General features: G+C 37.3%; 3 protein-coding genes across 4 annotated transcripts in view; 1 reads left to right on the top strand and 2 right to left on the bottom strand.

Moving 5' to 3' along the window:
• Positions 1 to 1,686: 1,686 nt before the first annotated feature.
• Positions 1,687 to 10,545, bottom strand: rplp2b (ribosomal protein, large P2 b). Its single transcript, NM_001100436.2, is given in 5 exon segments — positions 1,687 to 1,804; positions 4,034 to 4,129; positions 6,422 to 6,470; positions 7,503 to 7,626; positions 10,492 to 10,545. Coding segments are annotated over 4 exon segments (345 nt in total). The 5' UTR covers position 7,626; positions 10,492 to 10,545; the 3' UTR covers positions 1,687 to 1,727.
• A 2,939-nt stretch (positions 10,546 to 13,484) lies between these two features.
• Positions 13,485 to 16,454, bottom strand: LOC141375313 (uncharacterized). The gene is made up of 2 exons (XM_073908095.1): positions 15,985 to 16,454; positions 13,485 to 15,903 (listed from the first exon to the last, which is right to left on the bottom strand). Exons 1-2 carry the CDS (start codon positions 16,430 to 16,432, stop codon positions 13,535 to 13,537), a joined length of 2,817 nt encoding a protein of 938 aa, XP_073764196.1. The 5' UTR covers positions 16,433 to 16,454; the 3' UTR covers positions 13,485 to 13,534.
• Positions 16,455 to 17,852: 1,398 nt separating this feature from the next.
• Positions 17,853 to 23,524, top strand: part of slc25a22b (solute carrier family 25 member 22b) — a 473,977-nt gene continuing 468,305 nt past the window's right edge. For both annotated transcript variants that reach the window (XR_012383166.1, XM_009302949.5), the window contains exon 1: positions 17,853 to 18,168. The gene's annotated coding sequence lies outside the window, so the exon portion shown is untranslated. The remainder of the gene's footprint in view (positions 18,169 to 23,524) is intronic.

Consider the following 23,524-nt stretch of genomic DNA (forward strand, 5'->3'; position numbering starts at 1 on the left):
TTTTTAACATCTGGGAGTACAACCAACAGAAAAAAAGTCAATATAAAAGCAAAACTAGAAGTATTCACAATCTAGTCTACAAGTCATTTAGCTAGTTTCGTCCTGAATACACACATTGTTCATCCTAGAAGCATCAGTTTTATAATTGTTTCCCAATGGGATTCAGAAGCTGATAAATCAATTGATTCGGATGCACTACAAGCAGAATTTGACAATTTTCTCCAGTTTCTAATATAAAATCTTCAGTATAGCTGTCTTCTTGTATCCACTTGGAACCCAGTTAAAAAACTGAAGTTGGTCTAGAACATCCAACTACACTAAAATGGACGTGCAACACAGGAAACATCACAATAACTGTGTTCATGGTATATCATTACAACCGTGAAACTCTTGTTATGACTAAACGAACAATACTTTTATTAAAGCTTTAGAAGTCTTGGCTGACTGACAGAGGATGCTGAAATTAAAGGAATAGCTCACCAAAAATGAATATTTGCTGTTTAATTCACTAATCCTCAGTCAAAGTTTTTGTTTTTCAGTAAATCATTAAAGATTCAGTCTTTCGTCTGGATAAAAAAAAGTTTTCCTGGTTTACAAAATCAATACCTATCCTTGCTGGAAAACCGTAAAAGCTTAAACAAGCATTACTTGTTGGTTGGTCGACCAGCGTAATTTTAGAGGGGTTTTGGCTCAGCGTGATCTCTAGTTTAGCTGAAGATGATCAGCTAAAACCAATTTGACCAGCCTGGTTTAAACTGGACATAGCTGGTCACTTCCCAGCTAGGTTGGAAATGACCAAAACCCCACTAAAACCAGGCTGTTCGACCAGCTTAGCTTTTTTTTTTTTTTTTTTTTGAGATTTTCTCGACAAGAACACCACCACAATTCCATTGTTACATTGAAAGCAGAAACCTTTTATTTCTTGTCAGTCTTACACTGTTACTAGAGACCTTCAGCTTCAAATAGAAAAAAAATTTTTTTTTTTTACTAAATGCTTATGGTCACATCTGACTCGATGATGATATGCTAAGCTAGTAATGACCAAGCATGAACAAGAATGACAAGAATATTTTTAAGAATGGTTTAAGTCAATAGTAGTGGTTGGTGAATGGCAATTTCTTTAATCCACAGCCTCTGCGATTATTTAAAGCAAATGTTGGGCCTTCAAAATATGCAGTGCAGCGATTAAAAAATGACTAACCCTGCTAATGTGGTATCAAAGTAGCTGAATTTTTACCCGTGTGATGTTTATAAAAATGATCCTTTAAAACCCAGATGTCAAAGTTAGTTCCTGGAGGGCCGCAGCTCTGCAGTTCAGTTCCAACCACAGAAACACGCCGGATCTCCTTGATGCTTGTTTAAAACCTACAGGTAAGTGTGTTGGAGCAGAGTTGCAATTAAACTGTGACTTGGACATGCCTGCTCTAAAATTATTGATGATCATGAACAGAATGCCAATATAAAAAAAAAAAAGAAAAAAAAAAAAAAGTGAGGCAACATTAAAGTTCAGCGTTTTTAAAAACTTCAAAAATCACTAAGACAAGTTTAATAAAGCTCCTTCACACATTTTAGACAATAACAGTAATATGTGACTCTGGTGTGTGAGATCTTAAAGTACAAATTTCCATCACTAATATGACATGACCTTCATTTGAACATCTCTGAAATGACCCAAGGAGGCGAAAATCATTTTGTAATAAACTTTATTTTGGTCCCGAGGAGAGAGTTTAGTCAAAGAGTCCGAATCCCATGTCATCATCGGATTCCTCAGACTCCTCTTTCTTCTCTTCTTTCTTCTCCTCCGCTGTTGAAAAAAAAGGGGACAACTTGCATGATTACAGGACCAACAATACAACATTCACTTTAAACCAACAAATGCTCAGAATTATTGGAGCAAACCATGGCAGCACACGACACAAAATACACCTTTCAAAAGAATCAGCACAATCAGATGAAAATATCTGGATGGATTGATCTGAGTTTACTGCATGTGCTTGTGTTTGCGGTGTACCATCAATGAAAGAATGAAGCAATTGGCTGGCAGCAAGACAACAGTATAACGAGATCTAATTAATATTCAATTATCAGCAATGTTAAAAATACGACAAAATTCACAGTAAATAAATTCATTGTTAAATAAGCATCAACTTTCCACGTTCATTGTAGGCTATCTGTAAAGGCTTTACACTTTCATGTATATTAGTGCACAGAATTTAGCACTTAGTTTAAAGGTGCAGTATGCAAGTTTGACACCTAGTGGTTGAACTAGGTATTGTATTCCTTAATCAAAACACGCAAGCGCAGGTTGCCAGATTGAGGACAAACAGGAGCGAGTCTGACTATCAAGCTGAAAGGCTGATTTAAGTCGTGTTGTAAATAAAAGCAAAGACATGCGATACAAGTAATATATTTCCATATTAGAAATGGCTTCTATGTCTTGTAGCTGAACAACAGAAACCTGACAATGATCACCTCAGGTACACCTCATGTGCTTTATTCAGTGTTAAATGCTAATAATGTGAGTTTAAATGCCATTTTACATGACATTTATTGCCATACTACTGAAAGCAGCAGCAGATAGTTCACCTCAGATCTTGAAAATAAACCGTTTAAAATTGAACTTTAGAGCTGCGACTCATATCAGTGATTCAGCATCTACATTTAATAATGTTAAAGAGGTTTAATATGTATCAATTATAAACCTTCTCACTTGTAGAGAGTGCACTATTCTGTGCTTCTGAATGGCTGTATTTACATTTCTGTCACGTTTCGTCGGGTGCAAACAGCCCAATTTATTAATCGCTGCAAATCTCATCATGTAGCGTGTTGTTAAGACACAGGGTTACAATGTAACCTGCTCACCTAATGTTTACATTCGGTATATTTAAAATATTTGCTAATTAATAACCTCAAGTGAAACTCTGAATCTGCATCTCATTTCGGAGGCTGCTACTGTCCACTGGCAGTCGTATTTCTTTAAGAGCCTTTCTGACAGAGTGAATGAAATGTGCCGTTATCCATCAAGGTAACCCTGGGTGCTGAAATATAATTGTCTAATCTGGCATTGGGTGGGTAAAAAACCAAAACGAAGACAGACGTTCTGGCATGCAGAATATCTGATTTCAGCAGTGTTTTTCAGATAAACAAGAATGTTCACTTGGCATGTTTCTTAAATATCTGCAAACATACTACAGCATTTTTATGCTTTAGAAGAGTCAAAAACTTAAGCACATTTAGAGACATTTAAGCCTCTTAATCCTGTGGTATAAGGCATAACTGGCTATTTACACAACATTCGCATCAAAAAGCATTAAGACATTTGAGTGTCTGAATCAAACCACCCACATATTAGCTCTCAAAGAACATGACTCAAGTAGATATTATTCCTTCCAAAAATAATTAAAATCTCTCAAAGAGAATATTACACATCCATTATCACCCACTCTTAAACGGTTTAAAAGCTGAGATGGTGCCTTTATAAAATACATTTTTATTTATCTAAAAGGTCTATATTAGTATCTTCAAAGTATATATTAGAACCAAAAGCACACATCACTAAAAAGTACAAAAATGTTCTTGTGGTAATTTTTGTACATTATTTCAGCGGGGATTTTGTTTTTTTTCTCAAATAATATAATTTTACTATTTTTAAAATAGTTATTTTACTTGTTTAAAATTTAATTTATAATTAACTTTATTTTCTTGTAGTTATTTTCTTAATTTGTTATCACAACTATTTAGTATGTTTAAGAGGCTTTAAATAAACAATAGTATACTTTGTGATAATGCTTGGGTATTTCTTTGGTGCTGTTAAAACCACCAAACAAACTTGGGGAGTTATTTTATGAAATAATAGTATAACGCAATTTTGTTAAGAGAAAATAAATGAATAAATAAAACCCCAATTAGAATTCTATATATTGCGCAGCTCTAAATTAAGTAAAAACTGTATTGATTTTTGGGTGTAGTATTTCATTAATCCCAAGTGTAAACAGGCTCAGGGCGAGTCTAAATGAAAAAAAGAGACACTGACCGGCAGGGGCGGCAGCAGATCCTCCAGAGGATGGTGCAGCGGCACTGGAAACTGCTACAGCTCCACCGGACGGCACACTGGCCAGCTTACTGAAACCTGTCAAACAGAGAAACACAGATCATCAGAAATGCTCAAAAAGATGAAAACAGGACACTCATATGCTGACAAAACAGAAATGTCATGTAGCCTCTGATGATTTTCCTCCAGAATTTAAAGTACCGGCAGGAACAGCTTGACTGAGGTTAAAGTGACCTGCAGGGTTTCTACAAACTCTCTCAACAACGGATTTCCTTTTAGAGTTATAAAATGTTTTCCAAGAAGCCTTTTGCAGTAAATCACAAAGTGCAATTTCTGTTAAACTTTTCTGAAAGATGGAAATTACAAATGCTTCTAACAAACATCCTTAACTATTCATAAAATTACTTTCAAAACTACCTAGCACAGTAAATTATAGTACAATCTTACATGTCCACTACTAACCTAAATGAAAGCAAGAGAAAGACTTCAAGTCCTTGCTTTCAAAAGTGTCAGTAGCTTTTTTCCCCCAATTCTCCAGGTTGTTTTTGACCATGGTTAAAGTAAAATGTTTCTTATATATGGTTTCCAGATTTCATTATTCTTTAATAAGACACACTGCTTTTTAAAGCATAGAAAATGTAATGAACTATATGAAAAATGTTGCATGTTAATTTATAGTCTATATAATTCGAGCAACACTTACCAGAATGAGTACAACCTGGTATTAATCTGATTAACTCCCAAACAAAAGAGAAAAATTTCTACATTATAAAAGAACAAAAAACCTTGATTACATTTTTAGTGCAAATCAGTAAACACATAAACCCAGATAAATTTACTTTGAAAGTAAAATCACATCTTAAACTTGTTTTCTGTGGTCACAAAAGTTTGATTAATATATATATATATATATATATATATATATATATATATATATATATATATATATATATAATTTTTTTTTTTCTCAGTGCTTCCCACAGGTTTAAAATATACTTGCGGTGTTAGCTGGATTGAAATACACTTTTACCCACAGCTCATAAATAGTCAACTACATGCAAAAAAAATAAAAATAAAATAAAAAGTGATTAACTATATTTTTTATTTATTATGACACAAACACCTTTTCTTTTAATGGGTTAAAGTTACTTTAAAAAGCTAGCCATGTGCAACCATTTACAGGTAAAGGCTGCTCTCTCTCTCTCTAAAGTTGCTTCATTTGCATGACATTTAGTATTGCCAAAGCATTTAAGATATGTATAAAGTATGTAATATATTAACATCAATAAATTAATAATATACAGCAAATGAGAAATAAATAACAGAAAAACTGAATAAAAAGACATCATTGCAAAAAAATATAGTAATTATTAGAAGAAAAAGTGAAGATAATTTAAATTAGGCAAAGTAGTTGATTAGCCATTTCTAATGATGTACAAATTCTTTCAATCCAGTATATTTTGTTCTCTCCTAGTATATAAATCAATTAATGTTTCTCTCGCGACTGCGAAAAGGTAATACAAAACGCATACAAATAATGGCAACTTTAGAAACCGAAAGTAAAACCCGAATACCGGACATTTTAGGAGATTCAGAAACTACAACCAATTGCATTTTGGCACAAAAGCTGCGTCTCTGTGGGTCTGCAGAGCATGTGAGATTGTCTATGTGAGTGCTGACGGTTCTCGCATGTACACAGAACAGCAGTAGGAGACATGCAGAGCGAGAGAAGATTTCCACTTGTTAATCGATCGCGAATGATTGGCTTTCTTGAGCAGATATAAAAAAATAAACATGAATAAAAAGAAAATAACAGGGTTTATGTGTTTTATGAAGGCTGAAAAACAGCATCGGTACGTTTAGGACCGTGTCTGGGTCCACTACATCCTTTAAGAGATGCATCCAGCTGTGAGCTCATAAACTCCAGAAACTAAGCCTGGATGACGGAGGCTTTCAGCGGTGCTTCTGACTGAGCCAAGCCCAGTTTGATGACTTGTTGGTGTCGGCTGGAAGATTTCCCCCGGAACCCCATCAACAGGTTCTACGTCACAATCACGCCCCAAAAGAGCAAGTTTCTGATTGATTAACGTGGCCCAAATGTCCGTTGAAGTTCAGATTTTCGAACCATGAGTGATTTGCACGAAATGCGCGTCAAACGCTCAATTCGCGCCACACCATTCGCATGTAACGCGTCGCAGGATGTCTATTCGCGCGTTTGCATGCTTTAACGTGTAAATCACTCGCACTTGACGCGCGTTCTGCGTTTGGTGTGAACGCAGCATTAAAGCAACAGGTTCATATAATAAAGTCAAAGACCTCATCCATATCTATAAGCATTATGGTAGTAGTTTCAAACAATGACCAACTCACCCTGGGCAATCACCTCCTCCACATTTTTGCCATTGAGCTCAGCCACGACCTGCAACACAGAAAGATGACTGTTAAAGTCTGCGCTGAGACTTATTTTAGTATGTTGATGTACTTCCAACAAAAACAAAATATTCCGTAGAGGCAGAGCTTTCTATTCGCACATCATTCACTTAAAGCAAACTAATGGTAAGTGGGGCATGGTTAATGTTGTGGCTGAATTGTCAAACTGACATCAACAAAGGACCACCACTCCAAACACAGAAGCAAATGGTCAGGCTTTGCTTGAAGATTACCAAAAACTAAAACTTTTTTCAGTGGATTAACTTTCAGAGATTACTTATCTAAAGATCAATGTGTGCTAGCAAAACTGACATTGCAAATTTTAATTTCATGCCATCTTTAAAGGCCCCGTGAAGTGCTTAGAAATGTGCATTTCTTTATTTAAAGTCTGAAGTAATCTTAAACCATTAAAAAGTAGCTCCTCCCTTTCAAAAAAGAAAGCCAATAGCATTCTGAGCCAAAGTGGAGCATTAAACCGGACATGTCAGACACTAAAGAGCATTTGATTAGTCAGAAGATTTAATTTGACCCAAAGCTTGCAGTTTGTCACCTCTGCCTAAATCAGGCATGAATAAACTCTGTCCTGGAGGGCCAGTGTCCTGCAAAGTTTAGTTCCAACCCCAATCAGACACACCTGGGCTAGCTAATCAAGCTCTTACTGGGCTTTCTAGAAACATCCTTGCAGGCGTGTTGAGGCAAGTTGGAACTAAAATCTTCAGGACACCGGCCCGCCAGGACCGAGTTTGGACACCCCTGGCCTAACTGGATGTTAATCAGGTTTGTAACTTCTAAAGGCAAATTGTGTCCCTGTTTCTTTACTTGGTCACCTCTGCCTAAATGGATCAGGTTTGTAACTTAAAAAATTGTGTCCCTGTTTCTTAGCACACTGGTTTACAGATATACTTAAAACATATGTACCAATACCAACATCTTAAAAGCTTTATTTTAATTTTGCAAGACCTTTAAAGAGAAGCCAAATCGACAATCCCTAGTCATTTACACCTGTCTAATGTTTCCTGACCTTGCTCATACGGACGTCATCAGCCTCAATGCCGACGCTCTCCAGGATCTTCTTGATGTCTCCTGTGCTGGGACTGTCTTTGCCTCCAAGGGCAGCGAGCAGGTAAGCAGCTACGTAACGCATCCTGCATCAAATAAAAGAAAAATCAATAGATTAGCAAGATTGAACTGAACAATGGTCATTATTATAGGGATAGTTCACTTAAATTAAAAACATCATAATTTAATCATCCTTATTCCAAAGCAGTTTGAGTTTATTTTGTTGAACACTAAGGAAGATATTCTGAAGAATGTTATAGGGGAAAACTCCATAAACTCATCATTGACTCCATAATTTTTTTTTGTTTATACTATAAAGGTCAATGACAGCTTTTTTTCCAACATTCTTCATAATATCTTGCTTTGTGTTCATAAAAAAAAAAAATCATAAGATTTGAACTACTTAAGTGCAAGTAATTGGTGAGGATTTTTGATTTTTTTGTGGAAAAAAATCCCTTTATAAAGTACGCAGCAACTGAAGTGTCCATTAACAATCTTTTAACATAAAATAGATTAACTATATAAAACTGCTGTATTTAAAGAATATTTATTTTACATCAACTTATGAATGTGAAAACAAAACAGCCAAATAATTTAACATAATAATTACTTATTTATGTTTAAATGCCATGAAAGCACTGGCTATATTCAAGGTAACATTTGAAATACATATTCAATACTTACACTTACAAATCTAAGTTTCTTAATATATATATATATATATATATATATATATATATATATATATATATATAATTTTTTTTTTTTAAACAAAAACATGATCTACAATGGTTTAAAATACACATCATATTAAAAATATATATATTTTCCATCCAGTTTAACTACAGTATAAGCAACAGCTGAATTTAAATGAACCCTAATTTTACAGCATTTCATTAGGTGTGCAAAAACTAGAGCCAAAATATTTTACACTTGTGATTAAACTACAATCGACACGACTGTTGAAATTAAGGGTATAGTTCCACAAAAAAATGAGTAATTAAAATGAACTGATTTCTGAATCATCATTTTCATTTTCGCAAACTATACCTTTAAATGAACTCTAATTTTACAGACCATTAACAATTATACATAAAATAAAGTCAACTCAATTTAAACGAATACAAATATTAGTCAAAGCTTAAATTGAGGAAAAGTTGGTTTTATATTTGCACATTCGTTAAGTGACAACTTGCTCCCTATATTGTTTACCATGCTACTATGAATATTCGGTCAGAAATGACCTGCAATAACATTAGCAATATTTATTTAACTGTGAACTATGTTGTACTTTCAGTTATTGGCTGCTAATACGATTTCTCTATTTAGAAATTGCAAATAAAACTTGTCTGAAATTACATTAAGGAGAAAGTCAGAGTATGCAAATATAAAACCAACTTTACCTCAATTAAGCTTACATACACACACACGCGCATAAGAAATGTACATTTTCACTTATAAAAAACGTGACAAAGCCTGACTTGAGCTTGTACTAAAAAAAAAAAAACATACAAAAACAAGCATACAATCATAAAATTTAATGATAGAATGCATCCTTGATCACTGTCAGCTTCTGCTTCATCAAATGTTGTCACCCCCGAGTCATAAAACTAGTGTATTGCATTTCACGTTAAACTTAATGCAAAAATGACAGAACTGTCAGAATCATGGGAACGATCATAAACTAGCATTTATTTGCAGAATTTATTTATAATTTCATGTTTTTAATTAATTGATGTGAATGATAACTTAAACCTGCTATTTCAGTTTTTCCTTTTCTTCTAAATAACAGTTTAGTATACCAAAACTAATAAAGCTGTAAGTCCAACTGGGTTGAGGACAAGGACAATGACAGGGTTTGTACATTTGTAAAGTGTTTTTAATAAAAACAAAAATCTGAGAATCACACGAATGACATTCCTTTACAGAACAACTCAAAGAAATCAACCATCAGTCCATTTTAGAAAACTCTTGGGATGAAATACTTTGTGCTTTTATTTCAGGGACAGATAATGTACATTTGTTGTAGAATGTTCCATAAATGTCAGCAGAATTGAATTATTAAGAAATTACAAATTAAATGCCTTTAAATGTCACTTTAAGCTGAATAGTATCTTGGAAAATCAGTAGTAAAGTATACTGCTTTATGTACTGTCATCATGGCAAAAACCAAAGAAAACAATTTTAACAATTACAATTATTAAGTATAATGTTTAAAATGCATTTTGGGAAATGTGTGAAAAGGAATTAGGGATAATAAGCATAAAATTTTATCTTTATCTGTATATAGGTACATAAGGACGTTCATATGATATCCAAGACAAAAAAAATAAAACTGAAATTAAATTATTTTACATTAATTTTCCTTCAGCTTAGTCACCAGGGGCTGCCACAGCGAAATGAACTACCGACTTATCTAGAATGCATTACACAGTGGATGCCCTTACAGCTGCAACCCAGTACTGGGAAACACCCATACACATTAGCTTGCCCATAAAAAAAAGTGTTACCTATCCCTCTAAATTAATTCTAATTTGACGGCCTATTAATAATTGTTACACATGAAATTAACATAAAAATATTAGTCATACGAATACAAATATTAGTCAAAGCTTGAATATACAATACACTGAAACACAACCGCGTACACATAAACGAGAGCCTATCCAAAACTAATAAGAGTTTACAAATTAAAAGCACAAAAAGGCTTTTAATGTTGGTAAGTGCTCGGAAAAAAAACTATTATTACAGTAAATTCATCGTTAAGCCACATGGCGGTTTACTACTAACGTTTCCGCTAGCGGAGTGTGTGCAAACACGTCAATCTCAGCTCCTGCACTACAGCAGTCTCACTTATGAAGAACTGAGGGTGTTTTTGACATGAAAACGCTCATTATTTACTCGTTTGAGACTCATATGGGTTTGTTAAACGACTGTATTTATTCACTCACTTTGCGGAGAGAAGGAGTCTCGCGTGTTCACTAGCGGGCTCGTGCAGGCGGAAAGGAAGCGGAAAGGCGGAGAAAACGGGGAAAATGACACAGCCGGTGATGTCACACGCGAGGAGCGAACCGAAAGGCTGAAAAGCACGTCAATCACTACGACGAGGGCGGGGTCTGTGCTCTTTCTTACGATTGATATTATATTTTATGAATAAAGTATACATTATTTTTTAAAATATATTACGACCAAATATATATGCAAACAAACACATTCATATTTGGTATATGCATTTCCAATGCATTTTATATGCATTTCCAATGCTTTGGAAGTAATGAAACAGCGTGGGTTTAAATACATTGCAGTAGGCTAATAGTTAGCAAGCAATTGTTTAATTAACGTTTTATATACATTTACCATTTGAAAATACTACTTTCAAAAAATGATGAAAGCGTTTATAAATATTAGCCTACAATAAGTGCAGAGTTGGTTGCTGACGGTTTTTGGTTAACTGTTGTTTTTGCACAGGACAAACCTTTTTTTTTATATGTAGACAGTGTTAATATGCTGAAATTGCTCTGTTGGGAAGGACCTAAATGTATAACCATGATTCCAAAGTATTTAGCTGTTTTGTCGTCCTCAAAAAACTAAATGTGCCTTTACTGTTTAAGAATAAAACATGCCAGCAGAGGTCATTGTTTATCATGATAAAATGTACTGTGTTGTAGTCTATCTCACTTGCATCATTACTTTTGTCTCACATTGGTGGGCTACTTAATACCATTAGATTTACTTCTAGACTAAGTCAGGTACGTAGCTAGCCTGGTGAAAAGGGTTGTTTTATTCTCAAAAAGTGGACCTTTTTTCAGTTATTCGCCTCAATTTATATTTAATTATGAGATTTAAATGCTGCAGTTTAGGGACTTTTCAAGCTGTATTTTTAGCTGAATTAGCTTGTCGGATGGCCATCATAACCACACTTTTTGATGTAACAAAAACATTTCCCAAAGATTTAGATTAAAAAACATGACAGAATACTTTTTTTTTTTTTAAATATGAATTTATTACATCTGCATCACAGAGAAAAATAGGAATCTGTTAGTTTAAATTAAAAGAAAACAAAACTGTAGCCTATTGTCATTTATTAGGAAAATAACAAACTGGCCAGCACATTCAACTTTACTCAGACAGAATTTGGGATGCTGATGTAACCCTGACAGTTCTCCTAACCTGGTCCAAGCTGAGATCGAACCGGCAATTCTTTGTATAGGAGTTGGTTGCTCTAACAAGGAGGCTAAAGACCAGGGCCTCTAGCTGCCATGCTGAATTTGGTTCAGTGTTACTTTAGAACAGGAAGTCAGGCTGTGCCAAATTCGGCATCCCAAATTCTGTTCCGACTGCCAACACAGGATTCTGCTTGGTCTTAAAGCCTTTTTGGATGGGTTATTTTTACAATTTATTATGGAATAGCAGTCAAAATAGGACAAATTAGTGCGTGTATGGGACAAATTCTGTACCTTTTTCAGTGAGGGGTGGGTCTTTTAAACCACCCAACGAATATCATCCCTCCCAGACCGTCCAGGCTATGGGCGTGCGAGTCTATGAAATGTGCCTATAAATGCATTTTGTTTTAACACCAATTATGAAATTAATATATAGCCTACTTGAATGTTCTTGCTACTGTAAAATCAAACCCACCTAGACAACACTGTAAGTAATAAATATAGAAATCTCCAATAGTATCTGGATGCTGCTTTTATGATGCAAGCTGAGATTGCACTCAATGGAGCTAGTGGTGGGGTAGGGATGGGGTTAGGTGACAGTGCTAACCACAGGGCCACCGTGCCGCCACATTTTCAATAATAGTGAATTCTAATGAAACATAACAGCAATGTGCAATTAATAAATAATAATATAATTTAAAAATGAAAATACATTCTTCATAGTGTAACATGTTTGTAAAAAGTACATTCAAACTTGATTATTTCCCAGCTTATTATGCGTTGATAAGATTGTGAATGTTCCTTTTGAAATCCTTATTAATTTATATTCATTCATTCCATTGTGTTATAAAGGCTACAGGCTCTTTATGTATGTTGTGCAAATGATTGCGCTATTAAATCACCTCATTTATATAAAAAAACCCAATAAAACAATAATGATTAATTTAAAAAGGTAGTCTTAATGTATATTTTACAGTAAATATATACAATGCTGTCAATACATACACAGCAAGGTAAATAGTGCTGTATATGTAAATAGAGTATGTTTGCTATAAAGGATTTACAGTAAGTTACTGGCGAACTGAACTGTAATATGAACTGAATGTTAAAGTAGGACAGTTATGCAGTATATCACTGTAATTTAAAGTTGCATTGTGAAAATGACTATTTTACAGTAAAGAAATACAATGCTGCAAATCTACAGTGTACACAGCAAGATAAATGTAAATACAGTATTTTTGTTGTAATTCATTTTCAGTAAGTTACTGGCAAACTGAGCAGTAATATAAACAAAATTTTTACTGTTGGACAGTTATGCAGTATATTATTGTATTTTTATGCTTTATTTTGAAAATTTCTGTTTATTTTACAGTAAAGATATACAACACTTTTAACATATACACAGCAAGGTAACTGGTGCTGTAAATGTAAATACAGTATTTTGTTGTAATTGATTTACAGTAAGTTACTAGCATCTGAACTGTAATATGAACTGAATCTTACAATAGGACAGTCATGCGGTATGCTACTGTAATTTAAAGTTTCATTGTGGAAATGACAGAACAATTTACAGTAAGAATATATACAATACTGTAAGTATATACATTTACATTTACATTTAGTCATTTAGCAGACGCTTTTATCCAAAGCGACTTACAAATGAGGACAAGGAAGCAATTTACACAACCAAGAGCAACAATGAATAAGTACTAAAGGCAAGTTTCAGGTCTGTAAAGTCTAAGAAGGGAAGTGTTAGTAGTTTTTTTTTTTTTTTTTTTTTTTTTTTTTTTTTTGGTACAATTAGTGTGATATTCAAAGAGGCAATTGCAGCTTAGGAAGTGAAGTGGAGACTAAATAGTTGAGTTTTTAGTCGTTTCTTGAAAATAGCGAGTGACTCTGCTGTTCTGATGCAGTTAGGGAGTTCATTCCACCAACTGGGCAGATTGAGCGTGAGCGTTCGCGAAAGTGATTTTTTCCCTCTTTGGGATGGAACCACGAGGCGACGTTCATTCACAGAACGCAAGTTTCTGGAGGGCACATAGATCTGCAGAAGTGAGTGCAGATAAGAAGGTGCTAGGCCAGAAGTCACTTTGTAGGCAAACATCAGAGTTTTGAATTTGATGCGAGCAGCAACTGGCAGCCAGTGCAAACGGACTAGCAGTGGAGTGACATGTGCTCGTTTAGGTTCATTGAAGACAACTCGTGCTGCTGCATTCTGGAGCAGTTGAAGAGGCTTGATAGAGTTAGCTGGAAGCCCAGCTAGTAGAGAGTTGCAGTAATCCAGTTTGGAGAGAACAAGAGCTTGAACAAGGAGTTGAGCTGCATGTTCAGATAAGAAGGGTCGGATCTTTCTGATGTTATAGAGTGCAAATCTGCACGATCGAGCAGTTCTAGAAATGTGGTCAGAGAAGTTTAGTTGGTCATCAATCGTTACTCCAAGGCTTTTCACCATTTTGGATGCAGTAATGGTTGCCCCATCCATCTGGATTGAAAAGTTATGGTGTAGAGTCGGGTTGGCAGAAACTACAAGCATTTCCGTTTTTGCGAGGTTCAGCTGAAGATGATGATCTTTCATCCAGTGTGAAATATCCAACAGGCAGGCTGAGATACGAGCTGGAACCGAGGGATCATCAGGATGAAAAGAGAGGTATAGCTGGGTGTCATCAGCATAGCAGTGGTAGGAGAATCCATGTCTCTGGATGACTGGTCCTAGAGATGATGTGTAGATGGAGAAGAGAAGTGGCCCAAGAACAGAGCCTTGAGGTACCCCAGTGTTTAGATGCTGTAGGTTGGACACCTCTCCCCTCCAAGACACCCTGAATGACCTGTCAGAGAGGTAAGATCTAAACCATTGTATAACAGTGCCCGCAACGCCCAGTGACTCAAGCGTAGATAGCAGGATCTGGTGGTTGACAGTGTCAAAAGCAGCTGACAAGTCCAGCAAAATGAGGACTGATGATTTAGAGTCTGCTTTAGCCAGTCTGAGATCCTCCACGACCGAGAGCAGGGCAGTCTCAGTTGAGTGGCCTTTCTTAAAGCCGGATTGCTTGTTGTCCATGAGATTGTTTTGAGTAAGAAAGTCCAGGACTTGATTGAACACTACTTTCTCCAGAATCTTGGCCATGAATGGAAGCAGGGATACTGGTCTGTAGTTTTCAAGTAGCGTATGGTCCAGGTTGGGTTTCTTTAGCAGTGGGGTTACCCTAGCCTGCTTAAATGTAGTGGGGAATAAACCAGAGTCAAGAGATGTGTTAATTATGTGAGTCAGTGTTGGTATGACTGCAGGAGAGATGGCTTGCAAGAGATGAGAGGGAATGGGATCGAGTGGACAGGTGGTTGCATGGCTAGATAGCACAAGTTTGGACACCTCAGACTCAGAGAGCTGAGAAAAAGAGGTGAGTGTGTGTGGTGTTGGTGTTGTATCTTGCGTGTTTGTTGTAGGTGCAGCAAATTGAGCACTGATTTTTGCAGTTTTGGTGCAGAAGAATGTAGCAAAGTCATCAGTAGTAAGTGTGGAGGATGCGGGTGGAGGAGGAGGATAGAGGAGGGAGGAAAATGTTTTAAAAAGTAGGCGAGGATTAGTGGCATTGTTGATTTTCAGACGGTAATACGTCTGCTTTGCAGAAGTAACCTCAGCTGAGAAAGAGGACAGAAGAGTTTGGTATGTTAAGAGGTGTGCAGGATTTTTAGTTTTCCGCCAAATTCTCTCTGCAGCCCGAAGTTTTGAGCGATGCTCACGGAGAGCATCCGAGAGCCAGGGTGCAGGAGGACTGGCACGGGCTGGCCTGGATGCAAGAGGACATAATCGGTCTAGACATGATGCTAGTGTGGAGCAGAGTGTATTAGTGGCACTGTTCGAATCAAGTGCAGTGAGTTTGCGAGATGGAGGAAGAGAGTCTGAAACAATGGTGGATAGTCTATTGGGTGAGAGAGATCGTAGGTTTCTGCGAAAGGTAACCAGTGTTGGAGTGTGTGGCGGCTCAGGAGTAATGTGGATGTTGAGAGACAGAAGGAAATGATCAGATATTTGTAGTGGAGTTACTATTGTTTGATCAGTGAAGCAGTGTCGTGTGTAAATAAGGTCTAGCTGATTACCCGATTTGTGGGTAGCAGAAGTAGGTGCTCTTTTTAGGTCAAAAGAGGCAAGCAGAGTCTGAAAGTCTGCAGCTTGCGGTTTGTCAACGTAAATGTTGAAGTCACCTAGCACCAATAAGGGAGTGGCAAAATTAGAAAAAGATGAGAGAAGAACATCCAGTTCATCTAGGAAGTGACCTAATTTACCTGGTGGGCGGTAGATGACAACCACATTTATGTAGAAGGGGTGGATAATGGTGACTGCATGGAATTCAAAGGAGCTGATTGTTGGCAGGGACGGTATCAGAGTAAATTTCCATTCTTTGGAAATTAGTAGTCCAGTCCCACCCCCTCTCCCTGTCTGACGAGGAGTGTGGGAAAAAGAGAAATTAGCAGAAAGAGTAGCATGTGTAGCAGTGTCTTCCGGCCTCAACCAGGTCTCAGTTAGAGCCATGAGATTATAGTCAGAATATGTAGCTATGGAGGTAATAAAATCAGCCTTGTTAACAGCTGATTGACAATTCCAGAGGCCCACGGAGAGAGAGAGTTGTGAAATAGTAGATACATGTATTGAACGAAGGTTGTGAGGATTACGCCTGCAGCGTACCTCCCGTGTTTTGCGAGTGTTAGTAACAACAGGAATTAGAAAACACATAATAAAAGTGCACTGACAACAAAAAAAAAAAGTGTAAAGTAAAACAATAAAGTAAAGTACTCAAGTGCTTTGTCGGTGTCTTTGCTCGGTGGAGTCGCGCAGGTAGAGTCGATGGTCTTTACCCTCGTCGGTCTTCACACGAGGCTGCCGCGACCGCTGCCGCGGTGAACTAGTTGTTTATATAACCCCTAAAGCACTAGCTGATTGAATTCAGCTGGACACGCCTCGAGAGTCAAAACAAGGGCCGAAACTGAGGCGGACGACGCGAACCGCGTCTGCGTTCGCTACACAAGCTCTTATAGTAACCAAGGAAACAGTGGCTAAACAACTTCTAGTATTATACACAACTGAAAGCAAGTTTAAATGTCCTACAACTTTACACAAACAGCTGGAAACAAGTCCTCAAACCATACACAACAACTGAAACAAATCTTAAATGTACTTACAGGCTGCTGTTCTAGATGCTGCTAAAGTGCTTCTCCTTATACTGCACACAATGAAATAAATGGTGCTGTAATTGTAAATATTGTATTTTTGCTGAAATGGATTTACAGTAAGTTACTGGCAAACTGAACTGTAATATGAACTATATGAATATGACTGTAGGACAGTAATGCAGTATATTACTGTAATTTAATTTATTATGAAAATGACTGTATATTTTACAGTAAAGATATACAACCATGTAAATACATACACAGCAGTGTAAATTGTGCTGTATATGTAAAGTGGTTGTGCTGTAATTGATATACAGTAAGTTACTGGCAAACTGAGCTCTAATATGAACTAAATCTTACTTTAGGACAGTTATGCAGTATATTACTGTATTTAAAAGTTGTAAAAATGACTGTATATTTTACAGTAAATACATACAATACTGTAAATTCATATACAGCAAGATAAATGTAAATACAGTATTTTTGCTGTAATCGATTTACAGTAAGTTTCTGGTAAACTGAGCTGTAATATGAACTGAATATTACTGTAGGACAGATGTTACTGTAATTTAATGTTGCATTGTGAAAATGGCTGTATATTTTACAGTAAAGATATACAAGAAAGTAAATACACTGCAAGGTAACTGGTGCTGTAAATGTACAGTATTCATGCTGTAATTGATTTACAGTAAGTTACTGGTAAACTGCTGCCAGTAAGTTACTATAGATTCTACAGTAAATTGTAAACAGCGTTCCTGTTACTGGCGGGCATTTTCTCCAAACACCTTTTAAGAGCCCAATGCTTATTGAGTCAGACTGTAAGGCAAATAAGAAATGAGAGTGTTTTAATATCTGTGGTTCTGTTTGGGGAAATGTGTGGAAAGTAAAGCAGAGAGAAATAATGAAAGCAAACGTCTCTGGGACTCTTCCTTCATCATCTCTTCATCTTTTACTCTCAGGTCGTTTCTTTCTCTGTCCTCTTTGAACACACTTATATTAACTTGCTCTCTCTCGTTCCACACTACAGCAGCCTCTGTTCCTGTAAGCTTTATCAATGGCTGGTTTTGGGTTTCTGAACATAATCTCTCAATGGGATGCATTGTGGAGACTGCCTGTGGATTCAGGATAAATGTGAGTCTGCAGGATTTGCCAGAGTTTTATGTGTCACATCATTCAGCGGGCTTGTTTTAGCTGTAGTGCACAGAATAAAAACCTCAAAGCCTTTACCGTTGAAACATCCTTCGCTCAGAGTTTTTCGTTCACAGCTCAGGAGACTGTAAGTTCTCAGCTGGGTTTCATGTAAGTACCTACCAAGTCTCAGATGTTTCTCATGTATGTATTAAATGATTTGCGATTGTATGTGTGGTATTGTAGAAAGCAATTTATTCTATTGATTTTGACAGTTTATAAAGTGGTACACTGAAAATAATGGATCATTGGATTTACTACATTTTTTAAGTGGTTGCAAACAATTTATTTGGGCTGAATTTAAACAAACACATTATGTTGAACATTATGGAATTTAAATTCAGCCCAAATAAACAGTTTGCAATGACTTAACATTAATAAATTTAATAATTCCAATTAATCATTTATTTTCAGTGTATTTTGACGTTTGAAGACTAAAATCAATCTTATTTTACTAAATTTTGTTATTCATGTTTTTTTTTTCTTCATTTATTAATGCTTTTAAATTGCATTACTGGACCTTGATCTTTGCTTCAACAACTTTTGATGTTGAAGTTACTTTTATTGACATTTTCAATAGTTTGAAGTGATTTAAAGTCTGGGTTGATGTTGAAATTTATGTCAGCACTTTTTTCTGTCATTTCACCAACTTATTTCTTATCTAACACATTTCTGCAGAATTGTTGCAAACCGTTGATATAGGCTGAATACAAACAAACAAATAAAATTTAGTAATGTTCAACTTCATTTGTTTGTTTAAATTCAGCCCATATCAATTGTAATTCTGTATTTCATAGGATGAAGACTACAACTCCCATGATTCCACACTAATGCAGAGTTCAGACTGCATGATTTTCAAAGTAGTTGTGTCACAGATGTTTTCACTCTGCATGACTATCTGGGCTACCGTTTCGTCGCTGCGTTGTTTACACTGCAAGATGGATCGCCGACAGGGATTTCACATTACATAACTTTACTATAGGAAGAATCGCCGTCAAGTTCGTCCAAACTACGTCTCACAGCCAAAAACACGTATATCTTTTGTTATTAACTATATAATGAGAAAGAAGCCTTTAATGGGTTAGAAAATGTACATATTTGATCACCTGGGTTTGAAAGGAATTAGCAATTTCTCCTCAACTTTCTTTTTTAACTTTCAGTGTGAAACATCAGAACAAACACGGGTGCTTCTGTCAAACCTCTGCTAGTTTTTGCTCCATTTCTTGGGTCCAAATAAACCGAAAATGAGGGCTTTTAACTTCTCCCTTAACCTCCTGCTGGCCTGCAGGTACACACACACAAATGAATGCTGCTCTCCCATTGGCTGTTGGTGATCGCCAATGTTATTTTTTAGTCAAAACTCATTTCACACGGCATGATTTGAATCACTGACAGCTCCAGATATTTAGCACGCCAAATATCTCACAGGCATCGGCGACTCATCAGCGATTCTCTCAGATCGCGTCCTTGATAGTTCATACTGTGTGATTGTCATTCACGTGCACGACCACCGATTTGCCTGTGATTTCAGGCATTTGTCGACGATTTCTCAAAACCTGTCGGCGAGTCAAAATCAGGGCCAAAATCATGAAGTCTGAACTCTGCATTAGTTACACCATCATCAAACTATGGCTTAGTTTGTAGTGAATTTGCGTCCTCTAGTGGAAAAACTACAAACTGTACCTTTAAAAAATGACAGGTTATTTCAGGCTACTACTGTTGCTTAATATTTCTTTACAGTAGCTAATGTTTACACTTTTGCTAAAGTAAGATTGGAAATTGTGTTATTTAATATCAAATAAAATAATAGGTCACACCTCCAAGTTGGAGGAAAGTCCTTACCCCAGGTGGAGGAGTAGTATTAGTATTAGTAGTATTACTACTATTCTATTAGTAGTAGAAATATTTTGGAGTTTTGTATGGAAGTAAGTCAAAAGGCAAAGATTTCGATTTACTGGTCAATCTATGTTCCTACTCTCACCTATGGTCATGACCGAAAATACAAGATCTCAAGACTAGCAGCCAAAATGAGTTTCCTTCACAGGGCGCACCCCTATAGATAAAGTGAGGAGCTCTGTCACCCAGGAGGAGCTCGGAGTTGAGCTACGGCTCTTCCACATCGAGAGAAGTCAGCTGAGGTGGATCTGGCATCTGTTTCGAATCGCTCCTGGGCGCCTCCTGGAGGTGTTCCAGGCATGTCCCACTAGGAGGAAGACCCAGGACGTGCTGGAGGGACCATAGCCTCTTTCACACATACAGACCTTTCCGGAAAATTACTGGCAATTTTCCGGAAAGGTCTCTATCTGTGAACAGGCCCTTTTTGAAAATACCGGTAAATTTTTTCCGGCTATTTTCCGGAAAGAGAAGTTGTAACATTACCGGTAATTTGCCAGAATGGTCTGCTGTGTGAACGCAGAAGGAAGATTGCTGGAAAGAGCGTGTGCACATCTAGGACGTGCTGACGTGAGACGTCTACTTTAGCCAATCAGAACAGTCCACACGCATTCACGGCCACGCGGTTTATGAAAATAAAAGTCTTTGAACATTTTTCCAGACACATTTAGCTGCTAGATGTTGATCAGACAAAGTTTATATGTTTCTTCTTAATGTCAACTGTGTAAATAATTATCGATACGATGCTTATGATAAGCCGTTGTTTGTTTACCTTCAAGCTTTGCTTCCTACAGTTGCGTAATGTGTCGAGTGTGTCCGTGAAGCAGCCCGTGAGCGCCAACACACACACATATCATGTATATCTCAACATGCGAAAGTGTTCCTCTATATGTTTTCATCAAAGTTGTTCACAATACTGATCCATCCACAGAGTTTGTAATGCAGTCAAATGTTTACAAATAGAAGCGCAGCCATTTAGAAGTTATTTCTTGTTAATATTGTCAGAATTTACTGCTATTCTGCAATGAATGTGGGAACGGTCTTTTCCGGACAAATTCCGTAATGTTCGTGCCTGTGTGAACAGCGCTTTTTTGAATTCACCGGTAAAGTCGTTCCGAAAATTTTCCAGATATTTACCAGTATCACTGTGTGAAAGGGGCTTATGTCTCTTGGCTTGCCAGGGAATGCCTCGGGATATCCTGGAGGAGCTGGAGTAACGCCCCATTCACACGGGGCTTCAGAGTCAACGCTTGACTGAAGGCGTGTCTGAAGTTGGGGCTGATGCGATCGTCATAAAGCGTCAGCCAATGAAATTCAGTCAGCAATAGGCCACTGTCTGAGCTGGTGTATTTGCATACAGCGATCTGATTGGCTGACGCTTCCGTTGGCGCATGAAAAGTTGAGCTAGTCCCAACTTCTGCAGCAAGCAACGCTTCTGAAGCGGTGCTGACGGATCCACAATGCAGTTCGGCAACGCCTGACGTCACCCATTCAAAGTGAATGGGAAGCGTTGACGCTGACGCCCCGTGTGAATAGAGTGTAAGTGTCTCGGGAGATGGAAGTCTGGGGTTCTCTCCTGAGATTGCTGCCCCCGCGACCCGGCCCCGGAAAAGCAATAGAAATTGAATGAATGAATAATTGATTAAAACGATCATGAACAACACAAGCCAAGGTTTTAAACCGCATATTGTTACATTAACGCCAAACCTGGGGAAAAAAACAACATGTACTATTCATTTTGTCCCAGTAATTGTGTAAAAAAACATTTCCGAAGGCTTAGCAACACCTCTCCTTTTCATATTTCACAGTCGATGGCAACAAATTTACCTTAATTTTTCAGAAGTTTCCAGGCATATTTTTCATGCTGTCTCTGGAAAGCAGCAATAATTCATGTGGATTTGCAGATTCATAACTCACGAGTTATATAAGACCGCTCACACACACTGAAAAAGAGGGAGATGCTTGTATTATTCATAAAAAACACTAAGCTTAAGGTTTGGTCCTTTCACTGAGCAGATTTAGGAAGTATGAACAAAGGAAGAGTGTCACATGTCATCTTTCTCACACACACTCACACATACACACACACAAATCCGCTTTTATCAAGCCTTCACACACCACACCACCTCTAGAGAGATCCTCTGAACACAGAACAGTCAGAGAGCTGCCATTGTCTCTGGTATTATTTCCATTCGTACTGTTCTGCATTTTCACTAATGGATAATGGCACAGGCCGGAGTGAACGGTGTGTGTGTGTGTCTTTGATCCTGCGTCGAGCTTGAATTTCATACACATGCATTTGAAGTCCAGCAAACATTGTGATACTTGCAGCGTAGTCAGCAGTTGCCATGGCTACAGAAACTCACTCTATACCCTTAAAGTACACATGAAATCAAAACTAACCATATTGAATTCGTTTGCTCGCATTGCTAGTTTTGTGCTGAACAATTCATCTGTGCATGTCATTAGGAAAAATACAATTTTTTGGCCTTGTAATCTTTAATTGAAATCTGAAAATGCACTTCCTGTTTGTTTTGAGTTAAATTCTCAGATTATGTCTGTCTGAGGTATTGGGTGTGGCTAATATACTTAACCACGCCCCTGCAACTGTCAGATTTTTGTGCAGGATCAGGTGTAAATGTAGCTTAACTACTTATGGGGCCTTTCACATATCACATCTTTTACATGCGCAAGTACGTTGTTTCCAATGGAGGTGCGCAGCTTTTGTGTGCACGCATATTGGGCACGCTCGCATTTGCCAAGAGCACCTAGTTGAAGTAAGTAAGTCACATGATAAGAACTGACTGATCAGCTTAATACTTTGTATGAAATATAGACATTTTGGTATAGACTAATTACCTCAGACAAACACAGAACACCCAAATACTGCAGTGCTTTTGGATCCCTGCTGAACAATCCAGCTTAAACCAGCCTAAGCTGGTTGGCTGGTTTTAGCTGGTCGACCAGGCTGGTTTTAGAGGGGTTTTGGCCACTTCCAGGCTGGTTTCCAGCCATTTCCAGCCTGGTCTTAGCTGGTCAGGCTGGAAAATGACCACCCAAATCCAGCTAAAACCAGCTTGACCAGCCTGGTTTAAGCTGGATATAGCTGGTTTTGGCTGGACTCCCAGCTTGGCTAGGCTGGTCAAGCTGGTTTTAGCTGGTCATCTCCCAGCCTGACCAGCTAAGACCAGGCTGGAAATGGCTGGAAACCAGCCTGGAAGTGGCCAAAACCCCTCTAAAACCAGCCTGGTCGACCAGCTAAAACCAGCCAACCAGCTTAGGCTGGTTTAAGCTGGATTTTTCAGCAGGGATACTATGGATATCAGTGGTTATCCAGTTTTCTATCCAGTTTACTTTAAAATGTCAAAGTCATGATGAGAGAATTTTAAGTTTTGGGTGAACTCTTTACGGTTGCTTTCACACTTGGTTCAATTGTCTGGAATGTACCCTAGTTCGATTGTCCCCCCTTGTCACCATCATTTCAAGAATGGGTTACAGAACTGGGGAAGGTGGCAGCATATGAAAAAATTACATACAGGATACTAGATAAATTGGATGTTTATTAGAGAAGATG

The sequence above is a fragment of the Danio rerio genome, chromosome 7, assembly GCF_049306965.1.
Source record: "Danio rerio strain Tuebingen ecotype United States chromosome 7, GRCz12tu, whole genome shotgun sequence".
Lineage (NCBI taxonomy): Eukaryota > Metazoa > Chordata > Actinopteri > Cypriniformes > Danionidae > Danio > Danio rerio.